This window comes from Bos indicus x Bos taurus, chromosome 3, assembly GCF_003369695.1.
Source record: "Bos indicus x Bos taurus breed Angus x Brahman F1 hybrid chromosome 3, Bos_hybrid_MaternalHap_v2.0, whole genome shotgun sequence".
Classification (NCBI taxonomy): domain Eukaryota; kingdom Metazoa; phylum Chordata; class Mammalia; order Artiodactyla; family Bovidae; genus Bos; species Bos indicus x Bos taurus.
In genome coordinates this window covers 30,851,940-30,868,991 of record NC_040078.1, presented here as the reverse complement: position 1 = coordinate 30,868,991, position 17,052 = coordinate 30,851,940, and the positions used below count along the sequence as shown (strand labels likewise).

Genomic DNA, 17,052 nt, shown 5'->3' with positions numbered 1-17,052 from the left:
GATGGATGTGAGAGTTGGACTATAAAGAAGGCTGAGCACCAAAGAATTGATGCTTTTGAACTGTGGTGTTGGAGAAGACTCTTGAGAGTCCCTTGGACTGCAAGATTCAACCAGTCAATCTTAAAGGAAATCAGTCCTGAATATTCACTGGAAGGACTGATGCTGAAGCTGAAACTCCAATACTTTGGCCACCTGATGCGAAAAACCAACTCCTTGGAAAAGACCTTGATGCTGGGAAAGATTGAAGGCAGGAGGAAAAGGGGACAAGAGAGGATGAGATGGTTGGATGGCATCAGTGACTCGATGGACATGAATTTGAGCAAGCTCCGGGAGCTGGTGATGGACAGGGAAGCCTGGTGTGCTGCAGTCCATGAGGTCACAAAGAGTCAGACACGACTGAGCAACTGAACTGAACTGAATCTTTATTACTCCCTTCCTTCTGCCTTGAGTTTAGTTGGCTCTGCATTTTCTAACTCCTTAAGGTATAAAGCTAAGTCCTTGATTTAAGATCTTTTTTCTTTATTAATGTAGGTATTTACAGCTATAAATTTTTCTCTGAGCATGTACTGCTTTTGCTGTATTTCATGATTTTTGATATGTTATGTTTTCGTTTTCACTCATCCCAAAGCATTTTTCTAATTCATCTTGTGATTTCTCCTTTGACATTATTTGTCTATAGAGTTTGTTGTTTAATTTCCACACATTCCAATATGGTGAAATTTCTGAATTTTCTTCTGTTACTGACTTCTAGTTGCATTTCACGGTAGTGAGGGTAGATAGTTTATATGATTTCAATCATTTTAAGTTTATTGAGAATTATTTATGCCCTAACTATGATGTATCCTGGAGAATGTTCCATGTATACTTCGGGTATATGGAAATGTTGTTGGGTAGGTATCTGTTAGATACAGTTGGTTTACAGTATTGTTTGTTCAAGTCTTCTATTTCTTTGTGTATCTTTTGTCTAGTTATTCTATCCATTATTGAAAATGAGGTGTTGATGTCTTCAACTATTATTGTTGAACTCTATTTCTCCCTCAATTCTGTCAGTTTTTGGTTCATACACTTTGGGGCTGTCTTATTAGATGTATACAAGTTTATAATTGTTGTATCTTCTTGATAAATTGAACTTTTGTCATTATATAATGTCAAACTTTGTCTTGTAAAAATTTTTGTCTTAAATTCTACTTTGTCTGGTATTAGTTTAACCACTCCATTTCTCTTTGGCTACTATTTGCATGGAATTTTGTCTACAGTTTCACTTTGTACTTGTGTCCTTGAATCTAAAGAATTTAGATAGCATATAGTTGGACTACTTTTTTTCCCTATCCATTCTGCTAATCAATGCCTCTTAACTGAAGAACTTAATCTATTTACCTTTAAGTAATTAGTGATAAGGAAGAAATTGTTTCCTCCATTTTCCTATTTGTTTTCTATATATCCTGTCTTTTTTGTTGCTATTGTTCTCATTTCCTGCATTATTGCCTTCTTTTGTGTTAGATATTTTCTAGTATACCATTTTGATTCCCTTACTTCTTTTTATCATATTTTTTATTTCTTAGTGTTTAACAGTTAACAATTATATTTAACAACTTACAAAAACCAAGAATGAATTAACAATAATTTAGTTTCAATAGTTTCAAAACTTTGCTCCTATATCGCTTCTCCCCCCTTATGTTGTTATGGTCACAAATTGCAACTATATAAACTGTACATCCATCAACATAGATTTACAAGGACTGTTTTATACAGCTGTCTTTTAAATCATATAGATAAAAAGAACTTCAAACCAAAAAAAAGTTAATATTGACTTCACTTGCCTATGTAGTTACACTTCTGGTGTTCTTCACTGCTTTGTGTGGACTCAAGACTGTCTAGTATCATTTTATTTCACCCTGAAGGCCTCCTTGTAGCATTTCCTGTAGGAGAAGTTCAGGTCTACTAGCACTGAACTGTTTCTGTTTATCTGGGAATGTCTTTTCTTTTTTTTTTTTTTTGGAAGGACAAGGTTGCTGGACACAGAATCCTGAGCTAACAGGTTTTTTCTTCCTGAACTTTAACTATATTATTCCACTGCCTTATATGGTTTCTGATGAGAATCAGCTGTTAATCTTTTTTAGGATTACTTATACGTGATGAGTTGCTTCTCTCTTGCTGCTTTCAGGTACCTGCCCTTATCTCTGGCTCTTGAAAGCTTGATTATAATGCATCTCATTGTGGGTATCTTTGAGTATGTCTTATGTGGGGTGCACTGAGCTTCTCTGATGTATAGATCCAGACCTTTCATCAAACTTGGGATCTTTTCAGCCAGTATTTCTTCAAATAGTCTTTTTTGCCTTTTTCTCTCTATCTTTTTGGGACTCCATTATGCATAGGTATGTTTAACAGTGTCCCACAGGTTTCTTAGGCTCTGTTCTCTTTGCTTCATTCTTTTATTTTTGACCAAAATCAAGTTTGCTGATTCCTTCTTCTGCCTGTTTAGATCTGCTGCTGAACCCCAATAGGAAATTTTAAATTTCAGTTAAACTTTTCAACTCTAGAATTTCTATTTAGCTTTTATTATTTCTACCTCTTTACTGATACTCTCTAATCTGAGACAGATTCTCATAGTTTCCTTTAATTCTTTGTATATGGCTTCCTTTACATCCTTGAGCATATTTTAAATAGTTGATTTAAAGTTTTTGTCCAGGAAGTCCAAAGTCTGGGCTTCCTCAAGAGCAGTTTCTATTTATTTCCTTGTCTCTGTGAAAGGCATATTTTGCTGTTTTGTATGTCTTATTATTTTTTTGTTGTTGAAAACTGGAAATTTAAAATATTATAATCTAGCAACTCTAGAAATCAGATTTCATCTCCTTCCCAGGGATTGTTGTTGCTGTTTATAGTTGTTTAATAACTTCTGAACTGATTTTGTAGTTTATTTTCTCTATCATGAGTGACTAGTGAAGTCTCTGCTCTTTTAGCATAATGGTTAGTTAGTGACTTGATAGAGATTGCTCTAAACCCCTGAAATCAAAAACAAGACAAAAAACAAGTCTTAGCAGATGGGTTCTGTGTGTGTGTGGGGGCATACCTTCAACATCAGTCAGGCAGTTTACAACTCTACCTTAGCTTTCACTTTCTGTTTGTGCAGGACCTGAAAGTTAGACAGACATGAGAGCTTAGGGCCTGAAGTCTTTTCTGAGCAAGTGCCCAAACTTGGGCATGTGTGTAGCTGCTGAGATTCCAAGGAATATGTGGAAGCTTTTAAAAACCTTTATTTCCCAGTTTCTCATTCCTCAGCCTTTCCCAAGCTTTCTAGTTTGTCTATTGTTTGCCTGTTGTTACCCCTTGCTCCTGGCAGCAGGCCCTAATACATTTGCTGTTAAATATTTTTAACAAATGCCAGCCCACCCACCCCACTAACGGCACCCCCTCCCCCAGTATAGCTGTGTCAGTACTGGGAGAGTTTCAAATTAACCAAAGTAAAAAAGGCAAGCCCTTAGAGCTGGTCCTTCACGGGTTCATCAGACCAGTCAGACCATTTTAGACCACAGTTCTTTGAGAATATGATCCAGTCTGCTTCCTTTGATAGACGGAATTATACCCAGAAGGATGACTGTTGTCTTCAAGGCGGTTACCACTGAGCTAGGGGGTGGAGGATGGGGTTAGTGTAAGTTAAAATACCAAAAATAAATAAATAAAGCTCTCTTAAAGAAATTCAGTTATTTCTTAAAATTGATTAAGCATTCTTTAGGTTGCAATAAACTTCTGATTAGTTTTCAGAGTCTCAATAAACTTGATTCACTCCTTGTTGAGTTCCCTACACTGACATTTTGTTCTACCCTGGGTAAGTCTTCTTAATAAGGATTAATATATCTGTGTTAGGGGAGAAAGGAGTACAGGGACAATGATAAATTCACATTATTCAGGAGGTATTCCTTGATTAATCCCAACTAGGCCCATTTTTCACTCTTGGCATTTATTTAATATTAGATCAATATTTATTGATCTGTCTTAAATATTAAGTTCACTTATACTTTTTAAAATACAAAGTTGATAAAAGGAACTTAAAAAAAAAATGCTACTAACATTAAAAATAATAAGGTTAGAGCCATGTTTTTCTTATTTTGAATTCCTTTCCCAATCCTCCAATCCTACTAGCAACTAGAGGTCTCAGGACTGAATGAATGCTTTCAGTGAATGACATAAATGAAAAACAAAATTAAAATGAGTGGCATAAGTATTTTAGTACTCTATCAAGTGTCATCATCAATTAGATCAGTATTCTTCCTTTTGAAAAATATTTCTACCTAATTTCTATTCAAAAGCACAGAAGATAAGTTTACAATTTCAGAAGCAAAAAACAAATGTCAATGAACACTGCAAATCTGTCCCTAGTATGCAAAAAGGGGACTATTAATGACTCCAAATGTCTTAGGGATAGAAAAAAGGAAACAAAATCATTTGCCTGGGTTTCCTTCAAAACAAACTTATTTTCCATATATTATATTTCAAACTTACTCATTGTTTAATTCTAAAGCTTGATAGGCTGCTTTGATTCGAGCTGGAGGATTCCTTTCTCTCCATGCCTTCTGCATAACTGTAGGAAAAACATTTCAAAAGGTAGATGAGGTGGCAAACATAAAATATCTTATGCAAAACGTACAAAGAATGATTTATAAGAGTAAACAAAGATTAAATAACATGTTCTTAAACATAAACAACAAACTGGGGTGATGGCTCACATTAACCTTATGAAAAGTTTACAATAAATTTGGAAGCTTCACATAAAATAGAATAATATTATTTCTCTGATTTATATGAATAATAACATAGGTGGTACTCAGTCAAGTTAACTATATCATTATTATACACGAACATTTATATATCTAAATGTATATTAAAATTGATATCAGATTATAATTAATGAAATATTCTTGTTCTTTTATCCTTTTGGAAAGGTTCTATGGAACTGCTAAAAATACACAAAAACCTTAAAAACCAGAGTTTTTATCTAATCAAAGATTCAGTTCATAAAGAATGCTTGAATTTGTATTTTATATTAAAGGGGGGAAAAAAGGAATTAATTTAGGACACAGTACATTTATGGAAAATATGAGTCTCTACTAAGAGTCAAGAAAAGCCTGAATTAGTATCTCTCTGGAATAACAATATTAGTTTTGTTATCATTTACTATACCAAATTTAAAACTTCACATTAAGCAAAGTTTCTTTAAAATTAAACAAACAAATAAACAAAGAAGATCCATGAAACTATTTGGCCTATTTCAAGTTTGATAAGAAAAATAGAGAATCTATGAATGTTGCTTTTGGACAGAAACCTACAACTGTCCAGAAAGAATAATATGGAAAACGTTTAAGTTTTCCTTTGGAAACAAAATATTAGTCTTGGCTTAGAAATGGAGATAATATATTCTACTTGTGTAACAAAAATACATTTCTCATATCAAACATGTCACTAGCTAGCTGACAGCTAATGCTTCCTGAACTTGACAGACTGATGCAAGTCAGCACCCATATGATAATAACCAGGTAAAGAATAGCATTTTGCTTAAACATTAAAATATTACCTAAAAATCAAATATAATACTTAACTTGCCATTTTTAATGATGAGGCTCTCTTCCATAAGTTACATAATATTTTCAGGTCTAATTTTGACATTGAATTTTATTAACGATTTAAATGGTTACCTGGTACTCTAGCATATTAAGTATACATAGTAATTTATTTAACCAGTTCTCTTTTGATGGATAATTAATTTTTTGCTAATATAAAAATGATATAAAAACTATGATAAACATCTTTTAACATCTATCTTTGTATATACCTGGCCAAATATTTCATTTTTAGAAGTGGAATGGTTAAAAACATATGCATCTTTTAAAGGACTTTGGATATATATTCCCAAATTCCTCTCAATGAGATTGTATTAATTCACATTTTTTCCGGCAGTGCAAGAGAGTGACTATTTCCCCACTTCCTTAATAACCCTGAGTAGGAAAATCCCATGGACAGAGGAGCCTGGTAGGTGGCAGTCCATGGGGTCGCTAGAGTCAGACACGACTGAGCGACTTCACTTTCACTTTTCACTTTCATGCACTGGAGAAGGAAATGGCAACCCACTCCAGTGTTCTTACCTGGAGAATCCCAGGGACGGGGGAGCCTGGTGGGCTGCCGTCTATGGGGTCACACAGAGTCGGACACGACTGAAGCGACTTAGCAGCAGTAGCAGTGTCAATCTTTGCTAATTTAATACATGGAAACTATCTCACTTTCATTTGTATTTCTTCAATTTCTAACAAAGTCATCTAATCTACCATTAAGCATTTATTTTTTGTTATTCATATATTTTCAAATACTCTATCCAGCCCTATTATTCCTCACAACCAATGTAATTCTAAGCTAAAGAGGAAACAGGAAATAAAGAAGAGGAAGGAAAATATTTACTTCCCTCTAAAACAAGGTTTAGAAATCATTTAGTATTCAATGGTTGATTTAGTATTTAACTGTTGATTTATTAGAGTCTTCAAAAGTTCTCTTTAAGAATTCACGATATGCTGAAGAAATAACACAAGCAGTTAACAATTTAATCAAATTTATCTATTTTTCAAGTTAAATAATATTCTAATATGCTAACAAGCAGAAGGGACTAACTACCATTCAATCTAAGACCAGAGGTCAGAAATATAAATGCCTTGAGACCTTGCAGAACTAAAGTACATGCACTGTCTAGAAGAGAGAATCACAGTTAAGGTCTAACTGATTACTGCCAAGTGGAAATGTGGGTCCATATTTTCCAACTTAAAATTGTGAAGCTGGAGTTTAATGTTAAATAGCCTCTTGATTATATCTGTTCACTGTCCTAAACAAACAAATCAATAGAGTAAGAACAAAAATCTACTAATTTAGTAATTACTAATGACAACAACTATTTCTGCTTTATTGACTATGTCAAAGCCTTTGACTGTGTGGATCACAATAGACTGTGGAAAATTCTGAAAGAGATGGGAATCCCAGACCACCTGACCTGCCTCTTGAGAAATCTGTATGCAGGTCAGGAAGCAACAGTTAGAACTGGACATGGAACAACAGACTGGTTCCAAATAGGAAAAGGAGTACGTCAAGGTGGTATATTGTCACCCTGCTTATTTAACTTCTATGCAGAGTACATCATGGGAAACACTGGGCTGGAAGAAGCACAAGCTGGAATCAAGATTGCCGGGAGAAATATCAATAATCTCAGATATGCAGATGACACCACCATCCTTATGGCAGAAAGTGAAGAGGAACTAAAAAGCCTCTTGATGAAAGTGAAAGTGGAGAGTGAAAAAGTTGGCCTAAAGCTCAACATTCGAAAACGAAGATCATGGCATCTGGTCCCATCACTTCATGGGAAATAGATGGGGGAACAGTGGAAACAGTGTCAGACTTTATTTTTTGGGGCTTCAAAATCACTGCAGATGGTGACTGCAGCCATGAAACTAAAAGACGCTTACTCCTTGGAAGGAAAGTTATGACCAACCTAGATAGCATTTTCAAAAGCAGAGACATTACTTTGCCAACTATAGTCCGTCTAGTCAAGGCTATGGTTTTTCCTGTGGTCATGTATGGATGTGAGAGTTGGACTGTGAAAAAGGCTAAGCGCCGATGAATTGATGCTTTTGAACTGTGGTGTTGGAGAAGACTCTTGAGAGTCCCTTGGACTGCAAGGAGATCCAACCAGTCCATTCTGAAGGAGATCAGCCCTGGGATTTCTTTGGAAGGAATGAAGGTCAAGCTGAAACTCCAGTACTTTGGCCACCTCATGTGAAGAGTTGACTCATTGGAAAAGTCTCTGATGCTGGGAGGGATTGGGGGCAGGAGGAGAAGGGGACGACAGAGGATGAGATGGCTGGATGGCATCACGGACTCAATGGATGTGAGTCTAAGTGAACTCCAGGAGTTGGTGATGGACAGGGAGGCCTGGCGTGCTGCAATGCATGGGGTCGCAAAGAGTCAGACACAACTGAGTGACTGAACTGGACTGAACTGAACTGAACTGAATGACCATAGTCAAGAGAAATTTGTCACATCACACATATAGGCACATTTTTCTTTTTTTAATATAAAACTATAGATATAAATCATTATATTTATATGACTATCTGTAAAGATCAATATGGAACCAATAGTCTATTTCTTGACTATCACTCATGGATAAAGTCTAGTTCAGTCTTAACGGGGATTTTTCATACCTCTAGAAGTACTACATAAAACTTTGCAATGACCAAAATGGGACACATAATTTTAAGAGAATCAACCTCTAAAGCTTCAACTTTATATGACTCTTTACTGTGTCTGATCTAATTGAAGAATGTTCCTCTGATTAGCCTATGTGTTACGCTGGTTTCTCTTTCCACAGGCTCCTTGCCTCACCCTGCTCCTTTAAAGATATATTACCTATTCCTACTTCATAAAAGAAAAGCTTACTTTTCACCCATCCTGAATCTTTCCAAGGTGCATTGCCCTAGAGTGTAAAAATGTACGGGTGCCTCAGGAACAAGTTTGGGTTTCGGAGCAACTGTTTTTAATCAAGAAACCTATAATAGAGATTTGTGTCTTCACTTATTTAACAGGGAAGCTCAGTATTAGAAATACAAGGGGCTACCCTCATGGCTCAGCTGGAAAAGAACCCACCTGTCAATGCAGAAAGAGAGTACTCTGGCTGCTGGAAGTTCTGAATTCAAGTATATTGTAGAGTGGGGAGGGAGTAATAATTTTTACCAGATCCATTTATCAGCACCCTTTCTCCCCTTACTATCAAGCATGCACTGTCCCTAAGGGAAGGTTCTCATAGCAAGGCAAAGAAAGCATTAGTAAGGGATAATAAAGGCAGTAGAATCTTGTTTTGGCCAAGTGATAAGCTCAAGGCAAGGCTCCAAGACTTACCTATCTTTTCATCTTAGAATCTGAATTCAGAAGAGAGATGGTTGTCATAGGGATGAATGCTAACATGTCTCTTTGAATTTAAAAAATGAAGTCAGACTTCTCTGTCAGAAAGTATGTCTGACTCGGTTGACAGGAATGACAATGAGAACTCACCCAGCCAAATAGGTTATATGGAGGACCTTTTTCAAAGCTGGAAGAGGCAAACATGTAGCTCTATGAATTTGACAAACATATAAAGAACAAGATTCCATTTAGAACTATATGGTCAAAAGAAACTTACATTTTTAACAAAAAATTACACAAAACTGTTCAGGACTGGGGGAAAGAGACTCTTGGAGGACACAAACAAAATCTTGTGCGCACCAGAACCCAGAGGAAAGGAGCAGTGACCTCACAAGGCTGAGCCAGACGTGCCTGTCAGTGTTTGAGAGTCTCCTGCAGAGGCATAGGTCAGAAGTGGCCTACTGAGGGGATGGGGCACTGGCAGCAGCAGCCCTGGGAGGTGTGTGTTGGCATAAGTCCTTTTTGAAGGTTGCTAATAGCCCTACTTTTGAAGAAAGTAGGGAAAACCACCAGACCATTCAGGTATGACCTAAATCAAATCCCTTACGATTATACAATGGAAGTGACGAATAGATTTAAGAGACTAGATCTGATAGAAAGACTGCCTGATGAACTATGGACGGAGGTTCATGACATTGTACAGGAGACATGGATCAAAACCATCTCCAAGAAAAAGAAATGCGAAAAAGCAAAATGGCTGTCTGAGGAGGTCTTACAAATAGCTGAGAAAAGAGAAGTGAAAAGCAAAGGAGAAAAGGAAAGATATATCCATTTGAATGAAGAGTTCCAAAGAATAGTAAGGAGAGATAAGAAAGCCTTTCTCAGTGATCAGTGCAAAGAAATAGAGAAAAACAATAGGATGGGAAAGACTAGAGATCCCTTCAAGAAAATTAGAGATACCAAGGGAACATTTCATGCAAAGATGGGCAAAATAAAGGACAGAAATGGTATGGACCTAACAGAAGCAGAAGATATTAAGAAGAGTTGGCAAGAATACACAGAAGAACTGTACAAAAAAGATCTTCATGACCCAGATCATCATGATGGGATGAGCCAGACATCCTGGAATGTGAAGTCAAGTGGGCCTTAGGAAACATTACTACGAACAAAGCCAGTAGAGGTGACAGAATTCCAGTTGAGCTCTTTCAAATCCTAAAAGATGATGCTGTGAAAGTGTTGCACCCAATCTGCTAGCAAATTTGGAAAACTCAGCAGTGGCCACAAGACTGGAAAAGGTCAGTTTTCATTCCAATCCCAAAGAAAGGCAATGCCAAAGCATGCTCAAACTACTGCACAGTTGCACTCCTCTCACATGTTAGTAAAGTAATGCTTAAAACTCTCGAAGCCAGGCTTCAGCAATACGTGAACCGTGAACTTCCAGATGTTCAAGCTGGTTTTAGAAAAAGCAGAGGAACCAGAGATCAAATTGCCAACATCCACTGGATCATCGAAAAAGCAAGAGAGTTCCAGAAAAACATCTATTCCTGCTTTATTGATGATGCCAAAGCCTTTGACTGTGTGAATCACCACAAACTGTGGAAAATTCTGAAAGAGATGGGAATAGCAGACCACCTGACCTGCCTCTTGAGAAATCTGTATGCAGGTCAGGAAGCAACAGTTAGAATGGGACATGAAACAACAGACTGGATCCAAATTGGGAAAGGAGTATGTCAATACTGTATATCATCACCCTGCTTATTTAACTTGTATGCAGAGTACGTCATGAAAAACGCTGGACTGGATGAAGCACAAGCTGGAATCAAGACTGCTGGGAGAAATATCAATAACCTCAGATATGTAGATGACACCACCCTTATGGCAGAAAGTGAAGAAAGACTAAAGAGCCTCTTGATGAAAGTTAAAGAGGAAATTGAAAAAGTTGGCTTAAAGCTCAATATTCAGAAAACTAAGATCACGGCATCTGGTCCCATCACTTCATGGCAAATAGATGGGGAAACAATGGAAATAGTGGCAGACTTTATTTTTGGGGGCTCCAAAATCACTGCAGATGGTGATTTCAGCCATGAAATTAAAAGACGCTTACTCCTTGGAAGGAAAGTTATGACCAACCTAGACAGCATATTAAAAAGCAGAGACATTATTTTGCTAACAAAGGTCCATCTAGTCAAGGCTATGGTTTTTCCAGTAGTCATGTATGGATGTGTGAGTTGGACTATAAAGAAAGCTGAGTGCCAAAGAATTGATGCTTTTGAACTGTGGTATTGGAGAAAACTCTTGAGAGTCCCTTGGACTGCAAGGAGATCCAACCAGTTCATCCTAAAGGAAATCAGTTCTGAATATTCATTGGAAGATCTGATGTTGAAGCTGAAACTCTAATACTTTGGCCATCAGATGCTAAGAGATGACTCATTTGAAAAGACTCTGATGCTGGGAAAGATTGAAGGCAGGAGGAGAAGGGGACAACAGAGGATGAGATGGTTGGATGGCATCATCAACTCAATGGACATGAGTTTGAGTAAACTCCAGGAGTTGGTGATGGATAGGGAGGCCTGGCATGCTACAGTCCATGAGGTCACAAAGAGTTGGACACAACTGAGTGACTGAACTTAACTGAACTGAGTAGTCCTACCACAGAGCCTGTAGACTCCAGGAATTGGTTGCCTCAGGCCAAACAACTAACAGGGAGTGAGCAGCTCCTTATTGCAAAATTCAGGCTTATATTGAAGAAAATAGGGAAAACCACTAGGCCATTCAGGTATGACCTAAATCAAATCCCTTATGATTATACACTGCTGTCATGTCTGACTCTTTGCTACCTCATGGACTGTAGCTTGCCAGTATCCTACCAGCAGAAAATTGGATTAAAGATTTACTGAGCATGGCCCTGCCCACTAGAGAAAGACCCAGTTTCCCCACAGCCAGTCCCTCCCATCAGGAAGCTTGCACAAGCCTCCTGTCTTCAGCCATCAGAGGGCAGACAGAAGAAACAAGAACTATAATCCTATAGTCTCAAAAATAAAAACCACAATCACAGAAAGCTAACCAAAACGATCACATGGATTCACAGCCTTGTATAACTCAATAAAGCTATGATCCATGCCATGCAAGGCCACCCAAGATAAACAGGTGATAGTGGAGAGTTCTGACAAAATGTGGTCCACTGGAGAAGGGAATGGCAAACTACTTCAGCATTCTTGCATTGAGAATCCCATGAACATCATGAAAAGGCAAAAAGATATGACAGCAAAAGATGAGCCCCGCAGGTCGACAGGTGTCCAATATACTACTGGGGAAGAGCAGAATACCAGCTCCAGAAAGAATGAAGAGACTGGGCCACAGTGGAAATGACACTGAGTTATGGATGTGTCTGGTGGTGAAAGTAAAGTCTGATGCTATAAAGAACAATATCACATAGGAGCCTGGAAGATTAGGTTCATGAATCAAGGTAAATGAGACATGGTCAAGAAGGAAATGGCAAAGTGAACATCGACATCTTAGGGATCAGTGAACTAAAATGGACAAGAATGGGTAAATTTAATTCAGATGACCATTATATCTACTACTCTGGGAAAGAACCCCTTAGAAGAAATGGAGTAGCCCTCATAATCAACAAGAGTCCAAAATGCTGTATTTGGGTGCAATCTCAAAAATGACAGAATGATCTTGGTTCATTTCCAAGGCAAACCACTCCACATCACAGTAATCCAAGTCTATGCCTCAACCACTAAAGATGAAGAAGCTGAAATTGACTGGTTCTATGAAGACCTATAAGACCTTCTAGAACTAACACCAAAAAAAATAAATAAATAAACAGACATCCTTTTCATTATATGGGATTGGAATACAAATGTAGAAAGTCAAGAGATATCTGGAGTGACTGGCAAGTTTGGTCTAGAGTATAAAATGAAGCAGAGCAAAGGCTAACAGAGTTTTGTCAAGAGAATGCACTGTCATAGCAAGCAGTCTTTCAACAACACAAAAAACAACTCTACACGTGGCATCACCAGAGGGTCAACACTGAAATCAGATTGATTATATTCTTTGCAACCAAAGATGAAGAAGCTCTATACAGTCAGCAAAAACAAGACCTGGAGCTAACTGTGGTTCAGATCATCAGCTCCTTACTGAAAAATTCAGGCTTAAATTGAATAAAATAGGGAAACTACTAGGCCATTCAGATTATGATTAGACAGTGCTCAGTCGTGTCTGACTCTTTGCTACCTCATAGACTGTATGTAGTCTTCCAGGCTCCTCTGTTCATGGGATCTTCCAGGTAAGAATACTGGACTGGATTGCCATTTCCTTCTCCACCTGGATCTTCCCAACCCTGGTGTCAAACCCGGGTCTTCTGTGTCTACTGCATTGCAGATGGATACTTTACCTCTGAGCCACAGGGGAAGCCCCCGTGAAAGTGACAAACAGAGTCAAGGGATTAGATCTGGTAGACAAGAGTACCTGAAGAACTACAGACAGAGGTTCATAACACTGTACAGGGCATGGTGACCAAAACCAACCCCAAGAAAAAGAAATGCAAAAAGGCAAAGTGGTTGTCTGATGAAGCCTTACAAATATGAGGCCTTACAAATAGCCAAGAAAAAGAAGAAAAGTGGAAAGAGAAAAGAGAAAAGGAAGTGGAAAAGTAGAAAAGAGAAAAGGCAAGATATATCCAACTGAATGCAGAGTTCCAGAGAATAGCAAGGAGAGATGAGAAAGCCTTAAGTGAACAACGCAAAGAAATAGAGGAAAATAATAGGATGGGAAAGACTAAAGATCTTTTCATGAAAATTGGAGATAGCAAGGGAACATTTCATGCAAAGATAAGCACAATAAAAGGCAGAAGAGATAAAGAAGAAGTGGCAAGATCTTAATGACCCAGATAACCACGATGGTGTGGTCACTCACCTAGAGCCAGACATTCTGGAGTGTGAAAGTGCCAACTCACTGGAAAAGACCCTGAAGCTGGGAAAGATTCAGGGCAAGAAGAGAAGGGGGCAACAAAGAATAAAATGGTTGGACAGCATCACTGACTCAATGGATGTAGTTTGAACAAACTCCAGAAGATAGTAAAAGATGGGGAAGCCTGGCCTGGTGCAGTTCATGGAGTCACAAAGAGTTGGACATGACTTAGCAACTGAACAACATAAAGTGATTGGGATGATTAAATTAGTATCTTTATATAAATTGCTTAGAACAGTGCTTCATATATAATAAGTATTATACAATTGTTAGCTATTATTAATGAAACTGCTTAAGACATCTGCAACATCAAAGCTATTCAATCATTTATAATTCCATCAAAGAATAAATATTAATATTTACAGTATACCAGGCAGTGTGTTAGATGATAAGGATTCAAAGATGACAAGTATAGTCTCTTATTTCCAAAGTTTCATACATTATTAGGGAGGACAAACATTAAAGCAACATCATAATATTAACAAATAAGTGTTCACAGTTGAATAAACTAACTAAAATTATTATACTGAGGTTTGGACTAAGTACTGTTGAACTGCAGAGAAGATCAGAGAAGGCTTCTCAAAGAATAATACTTTTAATTTTGAAGGATAAAAGTAGAAGCATAGATAAGGTGGAAAAGGGCAAAATAGTTGTGATAAAGATCCCTGTCAATCAGTCGGACACAATTCAGCAACAAAACAACAACTTTAAGCCAAATATTTAAGAGTCTCCATACTCACTTCTACAGAAAAGATTAGAGAGAACTAAACTCAGACACTTCTATGATCTTCCACAACTTTACAGTGTTTCTCTGAATTATGACTAGAATAAAATATACCCAATTTTTCTCCGCATGCTGTGCCCCAATGTTTAACTCTGCCTTACTCTTTTTTTTTTTTTAAATGTATGATTTCAGGTGTTAATTTCCCCAACCAAAACTGGGTACACTATTCTCTGCATAAGCCATTGTTGGATTTGATCTGAAAAGTTTTTTAAGTTGTAAAAGAAGCAACTAATTTGTATAAAATAATTTAAATTCTGTATAAGACAAGAGACTATAATAATAACCTAGTTTACAATCATAATTAGTTTCAATTTATTCTGGGTTTCTTATCAATGATACAAACGACTCCAAGCCAAATAACTCTGTATAATAAATTACACTAAAAAACTTTGAAAATAATTTTAATGACTACTATTCACCCCAAGAACAGATATGACACATACCTGTATCTGAAGGACGTAAAAAGTCTGTGTCACAGGTGAAAAAGGTCTGATGGTCCTGAGCTGACAAATTCATGTCATAGTATGTAAGTGGCTCTTTACCAGTCACCCAAGTGTATCTTTACCAAAATACAAGAAAATATGTAAATTGAACGTGAGAGAGCATCAATCAGCTATAATAGACACTACTTAAAATTCAAAATTTACTACTACAAATTTTATTTAAGGACATTTCAAAAGCTTATTGTAATCAATAAAACAAAAGAGATAACCTACACAAACTACTTAGAGTACAATAATAAAACATCTAAAACCAAAAGGGAAAAGGCTAGATTATTCAACAAACAGTGCTTCAAAATTGAATTTGAATGGATAAAACAATTTGACTGAAATATATACCTCATTAAGTATACTTAAATTCTCAGTGAATTAGAATTAAATATGAAAAGTAAAACTACAAAGAAGCTAGAAGAAAACACCCTAAAACCCTCAGGAATTAATAGCAGATAACAAGCTGGCTAATAAATTAAAATAACTCATTTTTACTTTTCACCTATAAAATTGGCAAATATATGTCATCAAGAGTGAAGTGGGATATCGATTCACACATATTCCTGTTATAAATTGGTATTTACATTTCTCTTCCCAGAAATCAATTATGAAGTATCAAGAGTCTTAGCGCCACAACTACTGAAGCCTGCATGCCTAGCGCCTATGCTCCACAACAAGAGAAGCTACAGCGATGAACAGCCTGTGCGCCGCAAGGAAGAGTAGCCCCCACTTCCCACAATTAGCCTGGATGCAGCTATGAAGACTCAGCGTAAGCAAAACTTAATTAATTAATTATTTTCAAAAGAGGCTTAAAAATATTCACATCTAGTTAGAGGATTGGCAAATGGAATTCCATTTTACCACTCTACTTTTGCTTATTTTTGAAATTTTTCAACATTAAAAGAAGAAAAAATTCAAAGGGAAGAAAAAAAACTGTTCACACCTTTTGACTCAGTAATCCTAGTGCTACAAATCTACCCTAAGAAAATAATCATATATGTGAATAAATATTTATATATAAAAATATCCTTCTAGAGTAATTGTTAACAGTGAACTATAATCTGTAAGTTATATATGGTACCTCTACAATAAAATATAGTACAACTGTTAAAATTCACGTTTTGAAGAAATTCTGTGGGAAATTCACATATGGTGAATTTCATATATTATGATGTTCAAGTTTTGTTTCTATATACACATATATAGAAGAGAGTCTTGATGGAAACACTAGTAGCAGTTGTCTCTTCATGGTAGAAAAAGGTGATTTTTTTTTTTTACTTTCTTTCTATACATCTCTTTATTTTCCAACTTTCTATGAATAGGTATGTATTTTGCAATCAGAAAAGGCATTTTAAAAGCACATTATATATATATGATCAAAGATTTTTAAGTTATTTAATAAGTTGTCTTGCTATTTAAAGTTTTTAGCTATTTTGCGAGAAATTATCATGAAGAAAAAAGAAAAAGCAAACACTTGTTCACTTAGCAAAGTTTGGTACACATTCTAAAATCATAAAAAAATTTAACAATCTATATTAATCCCAAAATGATTTGAAGCAGTTAAAAAAATATATGTATAGTATCAATAACTTAGGGCTTCCCTGGTGGCTCAGCAGTACAGAATCCACTTGTAGTGCAGGATATGTGGATTCAATCCCTGGGTCAGGAAGATCCCCTGGAGAAGGAAATGGCAACCCACTCCAGAATTCTTCCCTGGGAAATCTCAGGGACAGAGGAGCCTAGCAGGCTACAGTCGACGGGGGTCACAAAAATCAAACACAACTTAGCAACTACACAACAAAACAACAAATCAATAACCTAAATTAGAAGCAAATTTTAAAAGACTCAATAAAGTAAAACAAGGATTGA

General features: G+C 36.6%; 1 protein-coding gene across 16 annotated transcripts in view; it reads right to left on the bottom strand.

Moving 5' to 3' along the window:
- ST7L (suppression of tumorigenicity 7 like) overlaps positions 1 to 17,052 on the bottom strand; it is a 143,140-nt gene that overhangs the window by 113,545 nt on the left and 12,543 nt on the right. For 15 of the 16 annotated variants that reach the window (XM_027536165.1, XM_027536164.1, XM_027536151.1 and 12 more), the window contains 2 exons: positions 15,136 to 15,251; positions 4,501 to 4,579 (listed from right to left, as the gene is read on the bottom strand). In XM_027536165.1, coding sequence (XP_027391966.1) covers positions 4,501 to 4,579; positions 15,136 to 15,251 — 195 coding nt within the window. The remainder of the gene's footprint in view (positions 1 to 4,500; positions 4,580 to 15,135; positions 15,252 to 17,052) is intronic. The other variant, XM_027536158.1, reaches the window with a different exon arrangement.